The sequence below is a fragment of the Phalangium opilio genome, unplaced genomic scaffold (genome assembly GCF_054372755.1).
Source record: "Phalangium opilio isolate 3A_F unplaced genomic scaffold, DU_Popi_V2 ptg000079l_1, whole genome shotgun sequence".
In the NCBI taxonomy this organism is placed as follows: Eukaryota; Metazoa; Arthropoda; class Arachnida; order Opiliones; family Phalangiidae; genus Phalangium; species Phalangium opilio.
Window position 1 is genome coordinate 10,149,903 of NW_028324187.1, and position 23,619 is coordinate 10,173,521.

Genomic DNA, 23,619 nt, shown 5'->3' on the forward strand with positions numbered 1-23,619 from the left:
AGAGAACATATCAGAGCTTCGCGGAAAACGAATACTAAGAATACGGAAAATACTCCGCGTCGGCTTAACTTCCTAGTAATATTTAGCCTTTAAAGTTCTACTTAAACGTGCGCCTATACTATCACGTGATAGGAAACGAACGCACGTGTAAATCCGCGTGAGTACCCATACTAACTATCACGTGATAGGAAACGAGCGCACGTGGAAATCCGCGTGCAAGAATTCACGAGCGATGATTGGTCAAATAGAACTTTAACAAAAACTTTCCATTAACCTGATCTAGGCTTAGTTTCAACGGTTGTATAATATTTTTCGAAGTATCCCTTGAACAATGCGAGGACCCGAGGCCTAAGTCAACCCTTCTTATTCGAATTCGGGACTTGGTTCCTAGTTAAACTGACGCGAATCGAGCCTAGATCGAGGCTATTAGGATGGAACTGACGAAAAAATGAGAAGATGGTCTACATTTACAATATAAAACGCTTAGTGCAAGCTGATTTGGTTCGCTCTGATCGAGAAGCCGAGCTAGGTTTTCTAAACCCCTCTCTCCCCCCCTCGAGTTCCTACGTGTTAGGATTGTGATGAGAATAGCGGTTGCGTTTCAATAGAGCGGGATTTACGGAGGGGGGTTCGAGCCCCACGTATTTGTCTTTAACCCTCAGGGGCAGAGTCACGCTTCTGTTGTAACTATTGGTTCAACCGCTATATCGTTTTCATTTTGTATTTTGTCTTTTCAGAGGTCTCTTTCTATTCTTAACGGGGGCACGCGTGGGAGTCATATACGGATAAATTTTATATCAAAAAATGTATTTTTGGGACAAATTTTGTTCAAGCTTTTTAAGAAAAGATTTAGTTTACCGTCATGAAATATTCATAGTAGAATTTCAAAACTTCATTACATGCACGTGTGCGTTGAGTTGTTTTGGTATTATTTATTCTGTCATTTTATCTTCATTGGTACATTATTTTAAAATGAGCGCGGCGAGTTAGAAATTTTGGAGACGCCATTTTCTTTCAGGATGGTATTCTTATTGGCATAATTACGCCAGACCCGATTGTTACTTGTAACCCTTAGTTTTAGGTATCAGTGTGAAAGGGTCATATGAATTGGGGCTATCACGTACTTAAAGGATTAAAGAGTTAAAGTTATAACGCCTAGAGCAAAATTGTGTTCCTCCAGGTAACCCAATGTTAGAATGAATAAATTTTCAATTAGAAAACCGATATTTTTTGCACTCAAATCTTACTCTTTTTAAGGTTGTACTCCTCACCCTTCTTAAATGATATTATTCAAAATTTCTCTAAAAAGTTTTATCATATTTTTGAAAGTTTGAACTATGGATAATACGCCAAAAAAAGGGGAGAGATGGGGAGAGCTTCTTTGCAAAAAAACGTATGAAATTCAAAATAATATAAGCACGCCTCGAAAATGTATCGATATTTTTTTTTGTATTCCGATTTTTGCTCGTTGTTGGGTCTTCGATAATATTAACATATTGACCGGATTTGGGAGGCAAGCGGGGTTGAACGGAGAAAAGGACATCACCCCAAGCTCATGCATAAACCAAAAGTATGGGAATATTTTGACCAACACGGATTATATCAAAAATAGGGGAAATTTCCGTTCGCTTAGACGGATATCGCTTCAAAATTTCCCCTGAACTGATACGAATATGGAGATACCGTTAAGGGAAGGAATTTTTTTTAGGAATATTTTTGGATACATTCGTGTATGGATCGTATCACTGACTGACAATCAACGCCCAGAACGAACGGCTTCTACAATACGTGAAACAAAACTTTGCAGGGTTGCCACGGAATTTTCAGAACCAAATTCCCTGACCTTTTTCTTAGATTTTCCCTGACCTTTTTAGGCCGAAAGTGTGAATGTTTACAGCACGTTCTAAGTGCTTATAATTAAATAAACTCGATCTACATTAAGTTTCCCAATGTATTTGTTGCACCAAAATGATTAAGAAACATTTCAACTAACAGTCTAAGAGATTTTTTTAAAGGCAATTACTTTATAAAAACAATTCTAGACAGCATTTTTAAGGATTTCTCTAGAGTTCACTCTGTGTTAAGAAGAGAGGATGAGGAGAAACTTTCATTACTCTTTCAATAAAGACTTATCACCCAGAAATTTTACCCACTAAAATCAAATTCCCTGACTTTTCTGAAATTTTTAAAATTCCCTGACTTTCCCCTGACCTTTTGGGCCTATTTTTAAATTCCCTGACTTTTTCCCTGACCCGTGGCAACCCTGAAAAGGTTGAAAATATGGTTAAAGAGGAAACCATGAGAACAAGCTTTTAAAGAGCCACTGCAATAAAGATATCAAGTCACCGTTAAAAAAAACCAAACCAAAATTGCCAATCCAATTCCGTATAAAAGAGATCTTTGTAAAGCGTGAACTGAGTGGCCCCTGGTCAGCCATCAAACTGTAAAAACCACTAATACAACCCGTAACAATAAAGCGATAAAAAATATATATTGGGTACCCAAAAATGTTCTGAAGCTACAGCCCGATCAAAGCTTAGGTAACGCGAGACGGAAGGGGGGGTAAGGGGAAATGGCGTGCAATAAAACAATGAAGCAATTCCCGGGCGCGTTGTTTGGCGGGAAAAATAAGCGGGGGCAAAGGAAGGAGGGCGCAATCGCTCTGGTGGCTAACAACCATAAAAAGGTTTTTCTAGATCCGTTGGCGGCTCGGCGCGCCCGTAAATCTGCATGTGGAAAAACCTAGTGAACCTTTCGCCCTCCCTAAGGTCGTGTTACGCTGATTTATCAGCAGGTGTCGCCTTGATCGCTTCCCATTTCATCTTCCTCGCCCTTCAAGAACGAAGGATGAACCACCACCACCACCGAAGGACCCTCGCGGCCACCGGGAAAGAAGAGAACCAACCATTTGTACAGCACGCTGCTTTTGGGAACCCTAGCTCCTTGGTGTATGGTACAGCCAAGAAAAGTTCGCTACGCGTTAAAGTCTCTAGGGTCTGCTAATCCGCTATACCAAAGATTCAAACAATCGCTTGCAAGGAGCGCGTTTAAGTATTTTCATATCTGAACATACTTAACCGGAAGTGAAAGAACCACTTGGTTCTGGAAAAACGCGTTAAAATCAAGACGTAGAAGTAAGCATAATTATGAACTTAATTTGCAACCGCTTTAAGCCTTATTCTAAATAAGAAATTATGTCAAATTAATATACATTAGATTATGTAATAAAAATAAAAGGTATTTTTTGCTTTCCTACATAAATAGTATGGTGACCCCTCTCCAATAAAGGAGACCCCACACTCAGCTCCTCGAACGCCAGTTACGCGACCCCGCTACTATTATTTGAACTACAATCTAAAGGTTGTATTTGCGGTTGATTTATTCTTATACACGACGCGAGAGGGTGCTCGTGTTTTTTTTTTTGCACCCTCTTGGTGTTCTTTTTGTCTTTCCCTCAATTCATCCTCTTCAAAGCAGCAGAGAGGGATCTACATTCCCCCTTCCTTTGGGGGGAGGGGGCTAGTGCCCCATCCATCTGCCGTAAGTAGATTGTGACTGATAGCGAGGGAACGAGTGTTAAGGGCCAGATTGGAGGATCAACCCCGACACAACCCTATTCTTGACCCCCTACCATAAGACAAACGGAGTGAAATACTTCCGACCCCTGTCGACAAATAAAGGAATTATATATAGGTACATACATAGGGGGTAAACGATAGACCACGCTCATTTTGCAATAAGCTAAAAATACATTGTTTTTCACCATAAATAAAATGTGTTTTTAGTAGCATTGGATAGTAGATAAGTTGGTGCATCTCATTCTCTAGGTTAGTGATGACTTCTCTAATTTAAATTAGTGCCCATAACTTTCCTAAATATTGCCTGACTCCAGTGATATGTCATTACAAAGTTAATCCTAAGCCCTTGTCTAGCAAATAAATACAATACCCCAAGAACTTGGGGCAATATCAAGTTTTTAAAATATTGATCCATTGGCTATGAGAGTTGTTTAACATTCTTTTCTATAGTATCGACTGAATACAGACCCCATCATCCTATCGCCAAAAAAACCCCTTAAAAAACAGTGTAAATCGAGGCCACGAGTCAAAAAAGTAGTGATTTCTTTAAATATAGATATAATAGCGTAGATGTTAGTTTTTTCATAGGCTTTTAGGCTCCTCAGAGATAGTGTCACTGAATGTCTCCCTCCCTCCAGCACCACTTAGAAAACGTTTGCCACCCAAAAGTCTCTATTTTTACCCCGAGTAAAGTGGTCTTTACTTCATTGCTCCGCGCCTTTTTTTGTCCTTTAGCGAGAGAGCGCGTCATTGCTAAAAAACGACTGCCCTAAAAACCTTTCGAAATCCGAGTGGGGGACCCTACAAGAGTGTGTGAGAGAAAGAGCGGACGATTTAGTCCAAACTTTGAGCGAGTGGAACCTCCCATAGTATGTCACCAAACCTTTTTTTAAATTTCTTTTTTTTTATAGTTATAAAAAAAGGTTTCACTGTCCCTAAATGCATCAGTCTAAAAGTTAAGCCTTGGCTTGTCGATTTTCAAAACCAGGGGTCCTTAATGCGAGAAATATGCACTTTAGGAAAGCTCGCTGAGGGTGACAGACACCCTAAAACGCCATACACCCTGTCCAATTTGCGTGCCAGCTAGAGAGAAATATAGGCTCTTCGGAAGAAGATGGAATTTGTTTTTTAAGGGAATATTGTTTTTCTATGTAAATCTTTTTTTTTTTTTTCGATTTCAGACTCTGGTATAATAAGATTATCAAAATGTAAAAGGCTAGCACCGTTTCAAAATAAGTTGTTTTCAGTTGGGCTTAGGTTTGTAGCTTGTATAATGTAGTATAAACACTATGTATTTGTTTGTTTATTTAAGTACCAATTTGGTTGGTTTTAAACAACTGCCAGCAGAAAACAATGACATTTTAACAGTTTCAGCTTGTAAACATGGCTGTGCAGCAGTGTAAACATTTGTACAGGCGTTCTATGGGAAATTAAAGTTATTGATTGCCCCTAGATGCTAGCTTCGCCCTGAACATTGGTGTGCGGCAGTGTAAACATTTCTACAGGCGTTCTATGGAAAATTAATGTTAAAGGTTGGCCCCTATAAGTTAGCTTCGCCTTGGACATGAAAGCGCGGCAGTGTAAAAATTTCTAGAGGCGCTGGTACACATTATTACTTAGAAAATTGCCTAAAGTAGCCCTGGTAGGAATTTGTAGTTCTAAGGAATTTGCAAGTCTTATACGATAGTATAGTTTATAGAGAGCATAGCGCTTTAGGAGTATTACCCTTATAGATCTGACACTCGGATTTCACGCGACCTATTGGGGCTTTTCCAAAATTCCGTTCGCGGCTACAACAGCTTGCGCTACTATTGGTAAAAGCGTGAATGTATTCAAGCAGCCCCTGAAAACCAAACTACAAAATGTCATCGCGCAGTCTTAAATCGTTTGAAGCCACTTGAGATTAGCACGTTCTTATGGCTCTCCAATGTCAATAAAGTTTAAATGGGTCGCGGTTTATAGACCATGTACTAAGTTGCTAACACTTATTTTTAAATATCTCGAGATTCGTGAGAAAATGAGGTACATTCCTAGCGAAGAAATAGCCGATATAAGTCCCTTATAGGGTGGGTGCTCGGATATAAGTCGAAATAAAGACAAAAAGAGATGGTGGGGGAGGGGAAGAAGGTTTGGACTGAAATCGGAGCAGCAGCGCCGGCCGCCGCCGCTGGTAAGAGGGTCCTGTCATAAGGCATTAGCTCAGCTTCTAGCTACAGACATGTAAATTTAACGACAGGATTGTCTTCGCAGAGGTAAGAGGAGACCATTTTGACTTTACGGGTCACTCGGAATACAAATTCAAACTGCTCTCTTATTCCCCCTTCCCCTTTACCCCTCCATTACAACACTCAAAACCAAGTCGCGTTCACATTCGTTAAAATTTTCATCAAATCACTAGCAGTTTCCTTGAGATATTTTAAGACTAGCGTTGGAAGGGCTATTTGATGGGGAATTTTTAAAACAGATTTGTTAAAGGTATAATATATTTATTACAAGCTTAAGTACCCCTTCGAAAAAAAAATACGCAGCACCAAATGCAGAATATAATAAGTATAAGTAAAGTTTACTTAGTGATTTATAGAGATTACTCAAAACTACCCAACTCAGTGCCGCCGCCTAGGCTTCAGTGTTTCTTTTGCCAAGCTTTCAATCCGCTCCTTTTTAACAACTACTTTCCATTATAAGCAACGTATCAACCGGAAGTACCGTAACTTTAAATTCCAAAAAAGAAACGGTAATCATTACAATCTAGTTTACGCGACGCGTACTTATGACTTTCAGATTATTTATGAAAGTTTACATCCGAGGAAAAGTGATAAAGATAATAGGGTGATAATCAAATTAAGGCCTTAAGGCGGGCGTCTTCGGTTCGGGCAAAAAGCGGGGGCCTGACGCTTAGGGCCTAAAGGCTCATTTACATGCACGATTGTAGCTCGTAAAAACAGGATTTAGCTTGAAATATTTTAAATCTTTTCTGCACAAGCTCAAGCTCGGCCATTTACATGACTGCTTGTAGCTTCGCTTGTTCCTTGGTTTGATTTTTAACAAGCTCAATCCACAACCAAAACGAATTTGGTTTTTTTCTAGCAAGCGCCAAAAAAAACCTACCGCCATCAATGAAAATTCAGTTTTTTATCATTTTGACTAAATTTTCACTGGATATTAGTTCCTGCTATATAGTCTTAACACATATTTAAATAATTAGGCCAAACACATTATTTATAAAATCAGGCTTAACAAAATTTTCAAAAATTAGGCTTAAAAAAAGTTTGAAACATTAGGCTTAACGAAAATCTTAACAATTTCAAGTTACATCTTAAAATATTTCTTTAAAAGCATGTAAATCAAAATGCTTGAAGCTTGCGCTTGAGCCTGTAAAAACGTAAATAAAAAAATCTCGAGCTCTGACACTAGCGAAAAGTTCACGCACAAGCAGATTTTTAGAAACCATGTAAATCAGCCTTAAGGCTAAACGCCGTCATAATCTATCAAGGCAGCAACGTTAAGTTGTTAATTGGCCTTCAAAGGGCGAGATAGGAAATGATTTACGAGGTCGGACCGAGGCATGGCGCGAGAAAGGTTTTCGTTACTAGAGGATTAACCTCGTTAAAGAGGCAAAGAACAGAAGGGCCAAAGGCTCTCTAATAACCTCCAAAGGGAAGGGAACGAACCGAAGAGACGAGAGAAGCTTAAGCTATTGACTTTGACTAAGTTTGACTTCTAGATGTTATACGCCAGTTATTAGCTTAAAAGGTTCGCGCTCTTGTACCCGCTGCTATGTACTGAAATAAGTCTAAAAGTATTTGACAAGCTAGGCCAGAAGGGGTTACCAAAAAAACAAACGAAACTTATTCTAAGAAAGAAATATTTTTCTAAAGACTGCGACGCAATTACAATTTACATTGTACCAAAATTTCATTCGTCATTCGCTAACCTTTGTACCAAAAACTAAATTTTATAATCTAATTCATTATAATTAGAAGGTGGTAATGGTGGTTAGGGTTGGTTTAAAAAAAATCACCATGCCCTTTAGTTGATCGCCTAGCGTTGTATTATTGGACAAAGAGAATAGGGAAAGCAAGGGGAAGATGAAGGATATAGGTTCGTTGGGTTTACTGGAAACCCGCTCGCCATCTGGGTTCGCGGAGATAATTTATTACGTTCCCATAAAATTAAGTTCAATTAAATTAAATTAGGGTTAGATAAGGAATTTCGTGAAGAACTTAATGTTCAAACACGTAAATATTTAGAGGTATTTAGGTTGACTTTGGCAACGTATTGTAAATCGATAGAACTCAACATAGCGTTTATCGACCGTCCTCGGTCGTGTCCTTCTTGACAGTATTAAGGGGTTGGCCTAAACCTTGACGATAGCGCGGGGGGGGGTATGTCCTTGAATGCGGGAATTTTTCGCGTTAGATTTTCGTGTTCTTGACAGAATCAGGGGCTTACCTAAACCTTGACAATGGCCCTGGGTTGGCCTACACCTTCATGCCGTTACCAGTACTAATTTTAACCCATTGTACCAAGCAAAATAACCTTAGAAAATTGGTTTTTCGTCAAATTCAAGTTAGAATAATTTTTTTCTTGTCCGGTCCTTCCCGGAACCCACCCGTAATATAATTCCCCCCCCCCCAACCAAAACACGAGTAAAGAAAAAACCATTTCAAGTGTAATTTTGAATGGAATCAAAAGTTTTATTCCTAGAAAAAGTAATATACAAAGATTTTTCGGGCAAAAAATATTACAGCTGGGCGAAAACTTGAGCTTTATTTTTTAGCGCTAACTAAAAATAAGCAAAACATTCTTTGCTTTTTTATATGGAAAGAGTTCTTGTCGTTTCGTTAAAACATTTTCCTAAGTTTTAGTACGAATAAGTCTTCTAAGATAATATTTACAAAGAGTTGTTGTTGTTTATGGAAATTGGCATTTTAGACATTTTGTTCAATATATTTTGAAATTTAAAATATTGTAGGTAGGTAAGAATGAAGGGATTCGGGTCGGGTGTTTTAGTTAACAAAGTGTACGTGTGCTTTAAAAGATATGTACAATAAACATCTTAATTATAATTAACTTAAAAAAAATTAATTAATATCCCTAACCTAAATAGCTGCTTTGTTTGTTTTTAGAAAAATTTACTCGATATAAACATTTAATTTATTTTTAATTTCGATTAACTTTAAATAAATTGTGATTAAATAACTTATTAGTGGCTGTTTTGGGCTGTACGAGTTCGTCTTCAAATTAATCCCAATTAAACTTAGTCCTAAATTGGCTAAAAAGAGTCTATTAATATCAACGTGCATACCTAATTAAAATTAAGCCAAGGCCTAACTAAATTAACGTAATTTTTAATTTCCCATATTATATATAACAATATAATTTTATCACAAATTATCAAACTTAAACAACTAAAAATCTATTTAGGGAAATTAATTTGAGTCTTTCATTAAAATTATCTTTGGTGAACTAACACTAACACTAACTCTAGGCAATTTGGCAAAGGCTTAGCGATAATTCACGTGACTCGTACAGCCGCAGCCCCAGCGCCCAATGGGAGATCTATTAAGTAGGCCTATATTACGGGATCGTGATTATAAAATTACCTTAATAAGGAATAAAACCGAATGTAATATTTTTAAATTCCACCCAAGGCTCGTTTCAAAATTCTCGTTTTTTCGTTCGAATCATTTGAATTTCTGCAATTAAATTATTTGAAATTTCATTATTATTACGGAACTTAAATTGGAAAGTGCGGCAAACCTGCAAAGGCGTAACCACTAAAACACGCAAAAGGGCCATGACTTAACCATGCAAAATCGTTTTAAGCAATAAGTTTCACCGATTAGCGAGATTTTTAAGTGAAATTTCAAATTTAGTGTTAATTCACTACTAAGTCAATCAATTCTCAAGAATAGGCGATCCTAACAGCGAAAGCGCTACTACTATTAGCACCAATACGAATAAGCACACCATTGAAAATAGCAATAAGTTGATAAGGCATTTAGCCGCAGTGGTTACCCCTTTCATTTTATATTAATAAAAATAGCAAAATTAAGCATCGAACACACCTTTAAAGAACTCAACAGCAACATCTTGTGATAAGCAGATCAGAAATGCAACGTGCAACTATCACGTAATAAATTCTTCGTGCAATTTTAACACCGATGTCTCGAAATCGCGCCCGTAAAACACGTCCAATATCGCGTAATCGCGTCGTTAAAATAAAAACACGTGACTGACAACTAAAACTAACTATAACAAAAATGTGATACGTCATAAGTCAAAAATGCGGGAAAACCCGTGATAATTAAAATAATTTCAAAGCAAATTGTAATAATAAAATGTCAATAGATTTCTAAAATGGCAATCCAAGCGTCAAGACAACGTAGGAGCAACCGTAGGAAAGCGCGAAAAAGTACGAGAGGTAAGAATAAACGTGATTGAAATGGACAGACCTGAGATCTTTCGGGACGGGTTTCGATGCTGGATTATTATTATTAAGTTTCATCGATGATATTGTAGGCGGCGGAGTGTCTTTTTTTGTAGTTGGAATTGTAGCGGTTGTTTCGGACGATTGGGATGTACTAATAGTTTGGTGCTGGTCACTCCTCAACAAGGCTAAGATTGAACCCAACCAACAAAGAAAGAGAACAAAGACTCTTTCTCACCACCAAACTTTGCACCCTCAAATGGCCCACTTGTCACCCGAGTCAACCCCCAAAAACATAGAAGAAGGCCAAGAGAGAGCAATTACTTACCTAATTGGATGGAGAATGAGTTGATTTGGTTTCGTAATTGAGTGAGGGACTGGTTAACGGACGATTGGAATGTTGACTGTTGACTGACGTGGCTCTCCAATTCGCGAACAGTTTCGTTCAAGCGTTCAAAGTCATTCAAGGCTTGGTCAACGAAGCTATTCTTCTCCATAATGGGTTTCGAAGCGTCAGGTACAGTCTGGTTTAATGAAAGCTGACAAGAAAATACAAACGAACGACTTCCATTAAGCCTAAAACCGACTACTGTTCAAGCCTAAAACCGACTACTGTTCAAGCCTAAAACCGACTACTGTTCAAGCCTAAAACCGACTACTGTTCAAGCCTAAAACCGACTACTGTTCAAGCCTAAAACCGACTACTGTTCAAGCCTAAAACCGACTACTGTTCAAGCCTAAAACCGACTACTGTTCAAGCCTAAAACCGACTACTGTTCAAGCCTAAAACCGACTACTGTTCAAGCCTAAAACCGACTACTGTTCAAGCCTAAAACCGACTACTGTTCAAGCCTAAAACCGACTACTGTTCAAGCCTAAAACCGACTACTGTTCAAGCCTAAAACCGACTACTGTTCAAGCCTAAAACCGACTACTGTTCAAGCCTAAAACCGACTACTGTTCAAGCCTAAAACCGACTACTGTTCAAGCCTAAAACCGACCACTGTTCAAGCCTAAAACCTACCTTTTTAACAATATCAATGTAGAGGACGACCATTTTATAAGCTTGACGTAAAAGTTGCTTCCAATTGGTTACTACTTCAGTCGGGTCGGAACTTTTATTATTCAAAGCTTCGGTTAACTGCCAAATTATAAATTAATAATTCAAGTACTTAAAAAAACACGAAAGTACCGATTACTAATTGTAAGCTTACAATTTTAACAACAGTTTGTTCAACAACAGTTGGCAAAGTATCGAGTTGACTTTCGCCACTTTGTACTTGCCTCAACATGGATGTTACGTTTGTATAAACGAAAACCTGCCAATAAATCATTTCATAACTCAAGAAGTCGGAACTAATTAATTCATTAATAATTACGCAAATATCAATTAAATTTCAAGAAGACTCACGTGTAGCGAATTCAAATCAGACATGGCCCAATTTAGAGAATCATTCATTTCCGCAATATCCTTTCCCCATTCCGATATATTGTTTAACTTTGGCATCAAAGTGGCGTTCAATTCGTCAAATGATTCTTGAACGTGGTGAATCTCTTTATAAACGTAGGACATGATACCATCCCGAAAAGACGCGTCCGTTGGACTGACCACAGTCTCCTTCCGCGATGAACTCTCATCTTTCGATAGGATCAATGACGTTACATTGACCTACAAAAGTTGACGGGGGTCAGAACTAAGACGGGTGACAGTGGGTGCGGTGGCCATCTTGAATGACGCGAAGCCTAAGCCTATTTACCTTCAACTCGTCTTGTCCTTTCTGTAGCGTTTGGGCCGAATCTTTTAATCCACTTTGGGTCGTTTTCAGTTCTTTAACAGTTGATTCCAATTGGGTGATTTTGCTCCCCAAATTGACGACACTTTCAGTGATAGCCGTGAAATCTTTGGGCAACGTTTTGATCTCGGGTGCGGCTGCTATACTGTCTTTCAGACTAGCGGTCGTTGATTTTAACAAGCGCACGGCCTCGTTAATAGTACCAATCTCGGAGTTGATTTTCTTCAACTCTTCCGCGAAGGTAGTAACGTTAAACTCCAAATTTTTCAATTGAATGTGGTAATCGTGTAAGGCTTCCGGTGTTTCTTTACTCTGAGCTTCAACTATATACACACAGTTGCCTTTTTATAATTTACACCGTAATTTCGTAAGACACGTTCCATAAGTTTTAATGTCAATGGTTACCGCGAGCTTGTCACCAAGTGACACCCATGTAGCTCATAGAAAGTGAAGCCTGGTGTGGGGCTGTTAATGCACACTAAATAGGAAGATGGACTGCGAAACCACGTGTACAGGGTTCATGCAACTTTTGAAAAACGGATTTCCCCGAGTTTTTCCCATATATGGAGTGGGTTTTTTTTTAATAGTTGAAGCAACCCCTTCGGAGCAAACTTACTAAAACCTCACAAATTTCCCTCATTTCCCTAAATTACACCGAAAATTCTAAATTTCCAGGTTTTTTTCCCCCACATACTTCCCTGAATTTTTCAGAGTTACGAGCCTCCAAAGTTTAGCGTAATGCTATTCCTATGGAGGGGGTTGTTTGTTTACGTTTTGCTTAATTACTCGGCCCCTGTTTTTCGTAGCCCTAATTTTTTAAGTATGGTTGGATGGGGGACAAATTGGACTATAACATACTCAAAGGACATCCCCCTATCTCTAGTAGAACCAGAGTTACGAGCCTCTAAAGTTGGGTGTGACGCTATTTCTATGGCATGTTTTTGAATATTTCGCTTAATTTCTCGGCCTCTGTTTGACGCAACCCCAAACCTTTAGTATAGTAGGATGAGGGACAAATTGGACTATAATATACTCAAAGGGCATCCCCCTATCTCTGGTAGAATCAGAGTTATAGGCCTCGAAGGTTGAATGAACCGCTTTTCCTATGGAGGGAGGTAAGTTTGTTTACGTTTTGCTTAATCACTCGGCCCCTGTTTGTCGTATCCCTAAGTTTATAGTATGGTTGGATGGGGACAAATTGGACTATAACATACTCAAAGGACATCCCGGTATCTCTAGTAGAACCAGAGTTATAGGCCTCCAAAGTTGGGTGTGATGCTATTCCTATGGCATGTTTTCGAACATTTTGCTTAAAGGGTATGAGAAGCTTCGTTTGAAAAACCTCTGATTTATATAGCAAAAGATAGAATTAATTACTGTGAATTCAAAAATATCAAGCTTTTAATTCTCCGATTTCTAGTTATTTGGTAATATGCATTTGAAAATGCTTCATATGAAATTATTTAAAATCCACTTTTTAAGAAAGGCTACAACGTTTTCTTGTTTTTGACGTCACACACGCGAGATCTTGTTTTTGACGTAACACACGCGAGATCTTGTTTTTGACGTCACACACGCGAGATGGTGCCTCTCTCTCCGCTATCAGACAAAGAGGGGAGAAGCATATACCTCGCGCTCGCGCTCGTGCGTTTTCCCGCGCTTTTTTCCTCAACGTCACAGTGATGTCATAAAACAACCGAACAAGCTCGACAAGACAAAATGACTTATATATCGAAACTGAGTTTTCGTGATTTTCCAATGGATTTTAAAAATAGAAACTTTGGTTCAATTATATTAAAAACTTTATATTTTGAAAGTAGAGACTTGAAAGTGTAATATAATACCACTTTCGTGCTAAAATATGATATGAAATTGTAAATTCCCATACCCTTTAATTACTCGGCCCCTGTTTGTCGTAGCCCCAATGTTTAAGTATGGTTGGATGGGGGACAAATTGGACTATAACATACTCAAAGGACATCCCGGTATCTCTAGTAGAACCAGAGTTATGAGCCTCCAAAGTTGGGTGTGATGCTATTCCTATGGCATGTTTTCGAACATTTTGCTTAATATCTCGGCCCCTGTTTGTCGTAGCCCTAATGTTTAAGTATGGTTGGATGGGGGACAAATTGGACTATAACATACTCAAAGGACATCTCCGTATCTCTAATATAACCAGAGTTATGAGCCTCGAAAGTTTATTGTTAAAAATCAAAAGTGGGTTAGCAAAACGAGTGAGAGGGTGGGTTGTTTGTTTACGCCCCTGTTTGTTGTAGCCCTACGTTTTTAGTATGGTTGGATGGGGGACAAATTTGACTATACCATACTCAAAGGGCATCCCCGTATCTCTAGTAGAACCAAAGTTACGAGCCTCCAAAGTATAGTGTAATGTTAATCCTATGGAGGGTATGTGCACGAACATTTTACTTAATTACTCGGCCCTGTTTGACGCAAATTTCCCTGATTTTCCTGAATAGGCCTTTACATAAAATCCGTATGTTGCCGGGGGAAAAAGCAGAGATGAAGGCTATTCTTCCCTCCCGCGAAAAGAAAATGTTGCCGGGGGAAAAAGCAGAGATGAAGGGCGTTCGTACCCTCCCGCGAAATAATTTATAGAAAGGCCTATTTTGCTAAAAATTGGAAATTTCAGTGAATTTTCCATGAGGTTTTTGTCAACTAGTTATTTCCCTGATTTTTCCAGGTTTGTATGAACCCTGCCCGAGTTTTCTCGTCAACTCTTTAACTTCCCCGAGTTTTCCAGGTTTGTATGAACCCTGCCCGAGTTTTCTCGTCAACTCTTTAACTTCCCCGAGTTTTCCAGGTTTGTATGAACCCTGCCCGAGTTTTCTCGTCAACTCTTTAACTTCCCCGAGTTTTCCCTGTTTTCCAGGTTTGTATGAACCCTGATGTAGTCAATTCTGGCTCAAACTAACTCGAGCTGCAAGTATCTCAGTAGCATTACGAAGCGTAGGAAGTGTCATACTTATGGAACATATCACTTATAAACTTATGTTTAGACTAAATCTCAACCAATTGAAATTGTCAAGGGGTTAAATTAACCATGCTACTGTTAAATTCTACTTCGTGCTACGAACTTTCACATTAACCCCCCCTCCCCCCCTTTCCCAAAAGCCCGAAGGGGTTAAAATAGTTCGCGGTAGGTTCTAACCTTTCTGTAGATGAGCTCTTATCAAGTCTAGATCTTCTCGTAAACCCAGATGTAGCCAAAGAATAGTACCAAGCGCGGCAATCAAAGTGGTGACCAGAATCATAAGACAGAGTGGGAGACAAGAAGCGGCGCACAGATTCGAAGTTGCACCACCCCTTTGGAAAATTAACCATAGTTCCGAGTATGTTAAAGAGAAACCAAAGCGGTACCCAAGCCCCCTTAGTACCAACTACCATATGGCGACAGGGGGATGGGGGTGATGACGTAAATGTTGCCAATTAGGGACTTGGCAGTACTACACCAGGCAAGCTTACTCTAACTTCCACCAAGAAGGGATATCTAGTTTACTAGGGAGAAGGGATATCTAGTTTACTAGGGAGAAGGGATATCTAGTTTACTAGGGAGAAGGGATATCTAGTTTACTAGGGAGAAGGGATATCTAGTTTACTAGGGAGAAGGGATATCTAGTTTACTAGGGAGAAGGGATATCTAGTTTACTAGCGAGAAGGGATATCTAGTTTACTAGGGAGAAGGGATATCTAGTTTACTAGGGAGAAGGGATATCTAGTTTACTAGGGAGAAGGGATATCTAGTTTACTAGGGAGAAGGGATATCTAGTTTACTAGGGAGAAGGGATATCTAGTTTACTAGGGAGAAGGGATATCTAGTTTACTAGGGAGAAGGGATATCTAGTTTACTAGGGAGAAGGGATATCTAGTTTACTAGGGAGAAGGGATATCTAGTTTACTAGGGAGAAGGGATATCTAGTTTACTAGGGAGAAGGGATATCTAGTTTACTAGCGAGAAGGGATATCTAGTTTACTAGCGAGAAGGGATATCTAGTTTACTAGGGAGAAGGGATATCTAGTTTACTAGGGAGAAGGGATATCTAGTTTACTAGGGAGAAGGGATATCTAGTTTACTAGGGAGAAGGGATATCTAGTTTACTAGGGAGAAGGGATATCTAGTTTACTAGCGAGAAGGGATATCTAGTTTACTAGGGAGAAGGGATATCTAGTTTACTAGGGAGAAGGGATATCTAGTTTACTAGGGAGAAGGGATATCTAGTTTACTAGGGAGAAGGGATATCTAGTTTACTAGGGAGAAGGGATATCTAGTTTACTAGGGAGAAGGGATATCTAGTTTACTAGGGAGAAGGGATATCTAGTTTACTAGGGAGAAAGATATCTAGTTTACTAGGGAGAAGGGATATCTAGTTTACTAGGGAGAAGGGATATCTAGTTTACTAGGGAGAAGGGATATCTAGTTTACTAGGGAGAAGGGATATCTAGTTTACTAGGGAGAAGGGATATCTAGTTTACTAGGGAGAAGGGATATCTAGTTTACTAGCGAGAAGGGATATCTAGTTTACTAGCGAGAAGGGATATCTAGTTTACTAGCGAGAAGGGATATCTAGTTTACTAGCGAGAAGGGATATCTAGTTTACTAGGGAGAAATAGCTTCTAAAAGAATACCAGAATGGCGACAGTGGGTAGAGCTTTGCCCGAATAGAACTATCTCAGAAGCCTTGGTGTGACGTCACCAGCGCTATTTATAGCCAATAGATTAACCAAAGCGGTATCCAACATGGCCACCCACTAACTAAACTAAGTCCGTGACGTTTTACTTAGGCATTCACGTGAGATTATGAGATAGCTCTATTGCCAAGTCCCTATTATGTCAATAGTCCATTAAAATGACCTAATTCCGCGGTTAGGTATGATTTTAAAGTTAAGTGACTAAAAATTAATTGGTATAATATATTTAAGGCCATTTGTTGTTAATATTTCAGAGATAATTAAAGATTAACTTAATCTCTAGATTAGTATTTTTAGAATCAAGTTACAAGTACTCTAGAAGGAAAGTTCTCAAAAACCATAACAGGTGTTTATCTAATCCCACTATTAAAACACGCGCTAATTTTTAGATTATCTCAACTTTATAACCAAGATTTAGGGCAAATAAGAGTTACAGCAGCCACGTTTATCAAGTTTCAAAAGACAAAATGGAGTAATAGAAATTGTCTTACTTCTTTCCATTACTTCTCTGAGTGTTAATGATGGTAAAATCATCAAGATCGGAGGATTCGCTATCATTTCCCAATAATTGGTGAGCCGAAACTTTATTTTCCGATCTGGGTTGCTGTTTTTTATTGACAACGCGTTTCCCTAGTTTCTGCCCCTGAACTAGGGCATCTAGTTCTTTACGTTTTTTCATTTTTTTGCAAGTTCTAAATGCCACATCTAACCGACTAGCGGGATCCAGTTTTAACTAGCTAATAACAAATTAAGACTAAACTAAAATTTTAAATATTAAAATCTATTTAAAAAGGCTTAATTTTGCCTTTATTTCTAAACTAAAACTATAAGAATTATATTTAAATATTCGTTTCGAGATCGAAATCTACTTATCCATGATTAATGAGGTCTCCGAGTCAATTGCAATAACCTAGGCCTAAATTCCGACACGAGCCAAGGCTTAAGAACGAAGTTTAATACTGGTAAACATTGAAAAATAACCGGGAATTTCACTAACTATCGCGCTTCAGTGACGCTAAGCCTAACTTACGCCTTAAATAAACTCCGCTTCAACCGATTACTTAATAATTTTGAAAAAACTAAAGACAAATTGATTTCAAAATACACCTCCATTACTTCATTGATAACCCTGTAATCTTATCTCTACTGCGGAGCAAGCAATGAGAGCGAGATGCATCGTTACTATGGCAACGGGCTAGTCCATTGCGCCGCCTTACAGGGGGAATATATTAAACTACTCGGGAAGCTATACCAATGTTCGTAAACAACAAGTTCAATGTTTTTAAAGCAATTCAAAAATTATATATTGACAAAACCCAAGTAAATAGTGACATTTCGGTTCACATAATTAAGAGCCCTTGACAATTTCTTAGAGCCTATCTACTATAATTGTGTGTTATTATAAAAATGAAAGTACTTACTGGCATTGTATTGCTTTTGAATTCCATCCACTCTTGAACTTAGATTATAATGAAACCAAATTTGCGTCACGGAACAAATTCCCAAAATTAGGAATCCGAATAAGGCCAAGCTGTTTGAACAGTAACAGGACGAACAAGACGAGGTATCTTGCGAATTAGCGGCTTTAGATTTGTTGCTCCCACGAGAGGATGCTCTAAATTTTCTATAACCGTAAAGGCAACGCGATTAATAACTTCGTTTTAATTTAAAGACGTTATTAATTCAGTATCTTACCTTTTAAAGCGCACTTTTCTTTTGGGGGGCATTTCTAAGTTCAAATCGGATTCGCTCGTATCTGAAGAAATGTCTAATAATTTGGCCGCTTCGCTCGAAGTCATGTTAGAATTAATGGCTAAGCTACCATTGCTTTTTAAAGGAAGATTTCCACTTTTAGTCCTGTGTTTCGGCCTACTTAACGTTCTAATGGTAGGAACCAGCGTCGTTTTTTGTTGAACTTGAACTAAATGGTTAAAATTATCCTCCTTGTTATCGCTAAGCATCGACCCCGTCGCGTAATTCGCGTTTGACTCTTGACCAAGGCCCGAATTTGTTACTGTAGGAATATCGGATTTTAAACCAACGTCGTGCCACTCTTGTAAAAGGAAATCTTCTGACATTTTCCATTAAATATCGAAGATTTTTCCGGAATCTAACATTACTCAACCGCAATCGTCAATTAAATTTAACGGTCTATAATTAAATTATAAGGCACGCATCGCGAAGACGACAAGACACAAATGCAGCTTTGGCATTTTTGTGCCAGTTGACGTCGTCTGCTTGGTGCCATAAACCCCGTTCCCGTAACCATAGCCCACTCGATCACGACCATGATCACGACGCAAGCTGCTCGCGCTATATATACTTCACATTATCATGGTAAATTACCGTGAACATTACCATGGTTTAATACCAATTTAGAATCCTAGTCCTTACCTTTCCATGATCAACAGTCCAATGCTACTTTCCCGAATTATAAATCTATATCTATATAAATCAAAGTCCTGACTGACTGACTGACTGACTGACTGACTGACAGACTGACTGATAATCAACGCCCAGCCCAAACCGCTTGCCCTAGAAGGCTGAAAATTTGCAGGAACGTTACTCATAAGTAGTAGGCGCGTACTAAGAAAGATTTTTCCAATCCGCCGCCATCTTAAAAAATGGCGCCCAGAAATGTAAAAAATATTCTCTATGCAATTAAGTACGCGCGTTTCAACCGATTTCACAAATATTTAGTACACTGGTTTTCTTTAACCTTAAGACGGGCAGAATGGTCTTTCGGGTTCGATTTTTCGCCATCTTTTAAAATGGCGCCCAGAAATGTAAGAAAATATTCTCTATGCAATAAAGTCCGCGCGTTTCAACCGATTTCACAAATATTTAGTACAATGGTTTCCTTTAACCTATAGACGGGCTGAATGGTATTTTAGGTTCGATTTGTTGCCATCTTTATAAATGGCGGCCAAAAACTTAAAAACCCTTCTTTATGGAATAATGTCCGCGTGAAAAGTAATAAAAAACATCCCGACGGGCTGACGGACTGTGCCGAGTGCCTTCGCTCCTAGGGTGCTACAAAAATATTAGTCATCAGTAAAATCTACACATTCTTTATATCATTTTAGATGGAAGTTCTTATTACACGCGAGCGACGCCGCGGGTAACGGCTAGTCTGAAATAAATTCATTAAAATACATGGTTATTTTCTTAATAATTTAATTATTTCACTTTGAGGGGGTTTTTCAAAACTTCTTTCATAAATAAATAGTTTAATTAATAATGTGGCCTAAAAATGTTACACACAACACACGGGGGGGGGCAGAAAAATGATTGACCCCATAAATCTTAAGAGATAAACCGTTGTATATCTTAATGCAATTTGCAATACGAGATACCATGTTTTTAACTTCCAGGTCTTGTTATAAAAGATAAATGGTTTGTTAAAATGGCCGAGTTGGATTTATATTTCACACACAAACAAACGAACACGTTTGCCGGCCCTGCTTACGAAAAATATTGCGCAATTTCAGGCTTAATATATATTATTATTAATTATTAATTATTATGGCACACTGAAGTATATTTTTTTTTCTTTGTTCGAGTCGTTGTGATAAAATATTTCTTATCTTTTCGTGAAAAATAAACGAAGCTTTTTGTCTTTGTTTGTTTGTTTTTAGGTCTACTGGCGCGAGTCCATTCAAAGTTTAGTTTCGTCTCCGACATCGGACTCCTCGTTTGAGCTTTCTAAAATGGTACAGGGAACCGACGCCATGGCAGGAATGCTGATGACGGTACCATTACTGTTTGACCGACCATCATTCAAACTAGAACTTTGCGTTGCCATCGAAGAATTGGCTGTTTTGGAATCTATGAATATTAATACAGTCAGAGGACACGTCTAAAACGCGTGGCCAAAACTCGATCTTAAAGGGGCTGTTCGGACCGTGGGACATAGAGCTTAGCATAGGGGGGGGGGGTAAAAAAGAAGAGGGGTACACAGCCCCTTTAAGGCAAGAAAAGATTCTCTTATCGTCTGTCCCATTATAATTTGGCCAACGATGTCCTGGGAGACGCGGACGGACAGACGGAGGGAGGGCCAGGTCGAGAAACTTACCGGAAGATGCGAAACTATGTCTCGTTCGGCAGAACCATTTGACGGGGACCATTTGACCAATCCTACGTCGTAATTCCGTCGGGGCGGCTAAGGTATAGATGACTGGATTCAAAGCGCTATTGACGGGGAGAATAAATACCACCAAGAAAGCGTAGAGGTCATCTGCGAGAAGAGACAGATATCCCGTACCGAAAATGAGCCTTTCGAAGACTTGTCGGTTGCGGGGAATAGCGTACCATTGATAGGAATTCCACTGAGGGCGAGTATTTTAATTATTATGATGGGAATCCAACACAAACAATCGGTCAAAACGATAAAGAAAAAACGGCGGGCCAGCACCGCGTCTTCCCGCTGTTTTAATAAAACCGGTCGAGATATTCGACGGTCGTGTTTGATCTTCAGGAACATCCACAGATATAACGATATTATCAGCAATACCTTCGATAAAGAGGATCATTTCTTAGTACTCGATATCAACCAATCGCAGTCTGACCGAGCCGACACTCACCGCGAATAAGTTGACACCCAAGAAAACGAAGGCGGAATACTGCCAACCTGTCATGTAAGGATCGTGGATATGCAGAGGGAAACATAGCCCATTATTGGCGTAAAAGGAGTTGAAGCCGTCCGTATGGAACAAGGGAAATAACGCCAGTAAAAGTCCTATCAACCAAACACCCAAGAGGGCGAACTTGGCGGCCTTTTCCGTTACAACCCTGACGTTGGTCCTGATACAACGATACCTTTCGAAAGTAATCAGAGAGAGTATCAGGACCGAAACCTCGCACGATAACATGGCCAAGACTCCGCAGATCAAACACCTCCAACTGGTCATCCACGTCATGGCGTAACGATTGTATACGCCACGATATATCACGTCCTGAACGGCCACCGCGAATAAATAAATGCCCATCAAGAAATCGGCAACTGGCAAGTAAGGAAGGTTTGACGTAAGGTGACAGTCATTTCGCGTCATGTCTCGAATTTAGTTACCGGACAAGTTTTTAACAAAAAGTGAAAGAACCCTGTCTTCCTTCCTGGAGAGGAGTCTCCAGGCGAATACTACAATGTTACTTGTAATTGTGACTAGAGCGACGAACCAGACTGACAGACGCAGAATGGGCCAGACCAGTAAGTGTTCGACGGAGGAAACACCATCCATTCTCGGGTAACACAGACGGACGTGAGGAGCGTAGCTGCAGTATCGAAATTTCTTGAAAAAGCTTTGAACAAAATAACGATTAAGTTCATTCGGTTCATGAAACGACAGACCAATGGAAGACCAGATTAAATAAGGAAAGCTTTAGTAAATGAACTTACAAATACTGCGCTAACTGTAAGGGTTCAAAATGACGAGGATTTATGTTGGAAAACTCTATTCCCATGAGATTTCTGTGGGAACACAAATATTACAATATTAGCCTAAGAATACGACGATGTAAGACGCCCACTTATGGTATTATGTAATTAGCAAAAGTTCAGAAACTTACAAAGTCCCCAGAGAAAGAAGTTCCGAGAATATTTCAAGAGGTAATGTTGTAAAGGGATTGTACGCCAAAACTCTGAAATATAGATACGTATGTATACTTGTTAAGTCGTTGATACTTGTCCTCGGTTCAACTTACAATCTCTGTAAGGATTTTAAACCCGAAAAGGTTTTGGGTTTTAAATAGGCGATTCTATTATGCATTAGCGACCTGTCAGCGTCACAATACGAAATTAATGTTAAATTAATTAACGTAATATAATAATTACTTACAATTCAATCAAATTGACCATGTACTTAAAGGCGTATTCGTCAATTTCTTCGATTAAATTTCGGGACAAATTTCTGCAAGAATTTAAAAAAAAAAATGTGACGTCAGTTTGAAGAAATTTTGTAAAAATAATTAAGTTAAAATTTATATATAAAATATGCCGCAAAATTATAAGCTAAAAAATTAAAAAAACAAGTAATTAATATTACAAAAAAAGTTTCTTAATTAGGGTATCTTAATTATACGAAAATAATGAAAAAAAACCACACATCTCAAACACCTGCTTACAAATATACCAGGGACGAAGAGTTTTCGTTGAACATACTGCTTTTAATATACTGGATTTTATTCTGACTTAAAGTTCTGAAACAATTTATAAATTAACCCTTAATTAATATATCTCGTAATTAACGATAAAAGCTTACATCCATTTTAAATTGGATGGAACGTAAAATTTTTCCCGTTTTCCAAATGAGATTTGATTTATTTCGAGGAATCTAAGTAGAGATAAAATTAAAATAATTAAAAAATATAATTAAGGTAATTAAAATTAAAACTAATTAATACTTACAGAGTTTTTAACTCCGGCGTGTCTAGAAGAAGATGACTGTCAAAATGACTTAAATTATTTCTATCTAAATGTCTAAATTAAAATTAATTAATAAAATAATTAAATAAATATTTTAAATTAAAATATACTCACAACCATTCTAAATTATCCAAACCTTCAAAGGCTCCACTTTCAATGGTGCTAATACGGTTACCTTCTAAATTTCTGAGGTATTATAAAACGCCAACTAACTTTAGTCGTCCAGTCCAATTAGATCAGAATGAATCGAGTACTTACAAACGTTGAAGTTTCCTAAGACCGGAAAAGGCTCCCTTTTTCAAAACTTGAATTTTATTGTCGGGCATCGTCCTACAAAAAGAAGTACACACCAAATATAAACCAAATATAAGTTATTGTCACGGCGACAATTACTTACAATGTACTTAGGGACCAATTTCGAGTAAAAATATCTGAAACTGTCTTTATGCTACCTCTCATAAAAGTTCTGAAATGAAAATTTTAAAAAGAGTTTTAAAAAAAAAAAAAATCCGTGGAGTTGATTTGTTTAATTATAAAACGTACACTTGAGTGTAATACGACGGTATATCGGGTAACCTATCGATATTGTAGTTATCGTGGCAATTTAACATAGTACCGTTCACTTTAGGATGCGAAAGTCTGCGACAAACGCATTCTAATTCTCGCAGACTTAAATTTGGTGGTAAC

General features: G+C 38.4%; 3 protein-coding genes across 5 annotated transcripts; all 3 read right to left on the reverse strand.

The window, feature by feature from the left end:
- Positions 1–8,794: 8,794 nt before the first annotated feature.
- Positions 8,795–18,707, reverse strand: LOC149654874 (uncharacterized). 3 transcript variants are annotated; one of them, XM_089846568.1, is made up of 9 exons: positions 18,207–18,707; positions 17,933–18,135; positions 11,769–12,127; positions 11,423–11,680; positions 11,226–11,330; positions 11,036–11,152; positions 10,340–10,550; positions 10,037–10,199; positions 8,795–9,277 (listed from the first exon to the last, which is right to left on the reverse strand). In XM_089846568.1, the coding sequence occupies exons 1-9, from the start codon at positions 18,587–18,589 to the stop codon at positions 9,217–9,219; spliced, it is 1,860 nt and encodes a 619-aa protein (XP_089702694.1). In that variant the 5' UTR covers positions 18,590–18,707; the 3' UTR covers positions 8,795–9,216. The 3 variants fall into 3 exon arrangements, with proteins under 3 accessions (XP_089702694.1, XP_089702695.1, XP_089702693.1); XM_089846569.1 differs by lacking the exons at positions 8,795–9,277; positions 17,933–18,135; positions 18,207–18,707 and adding exons at positions 14,974–15,128; positions 17,003–17,675 and having other exon boundaries at positions 9,918–10,199; XM_089846567.1 differs by lacking the exon at positions 8,795–9,277 and having other exon boundaries at positions 9,921–10,199.
- Positions 18,708–19,963: 1,256 nt separating this feature from the next.
- On the reverse strand, positions 19,964–22,180 carry LOC149654875 (relaxin receptor 2-like). Its single transcript, XM_089846571.1, has 7 exons — positions 22,077–22,180; positions 21,907–21,978; positions 21,580–21,809; positions 21,095–21,513; positions 20,823–21,024; positions 20,587–20,748; positions 19,964–20,339 (listed from the first exon to the last, which is right to left on the reverse strand). Exons 2-7 carry the CDS (start codon positions 21,969–21,971, stop codon positions 20,170–20,172), a joined length of 1,248 nt encoding a protein of 415 aa, XP_089702697.1. The 5' UTR covers positions 21,972–21,978; positions 22,077–22,180; the 3' UTR covers positions 19,964–20,169.
- LOC149654876 (uncharacterized) lies at positions 22,142–23,270 on the reverse strand. The gene is made up of 7 exons (XM_089846570.1): positions 23,191–23,270; positions 23,047–23,118; positions 22,915–22,986; positions 22,769–22,840; positions 22,632–22,706; positions 22,346–22,417; positions 22,142–22,283 (listed from the first exon to the last, which is right to left on the reverse strand). The coding sequence occupies exons 1-7, from the start codon at positions 23,256–23,258 to the stop codon at positions 22,208–22,210; spliced, it is 507 nt and encodes a 168-aa protein (XP_089702696.1). The 5' UTR covers positions 23,259–23,270; the 3' UTR covers positions 22,142–22,207.
- Between the last annotated feature and the right edge of the window lie 349 nt (positions 23,271–23,619).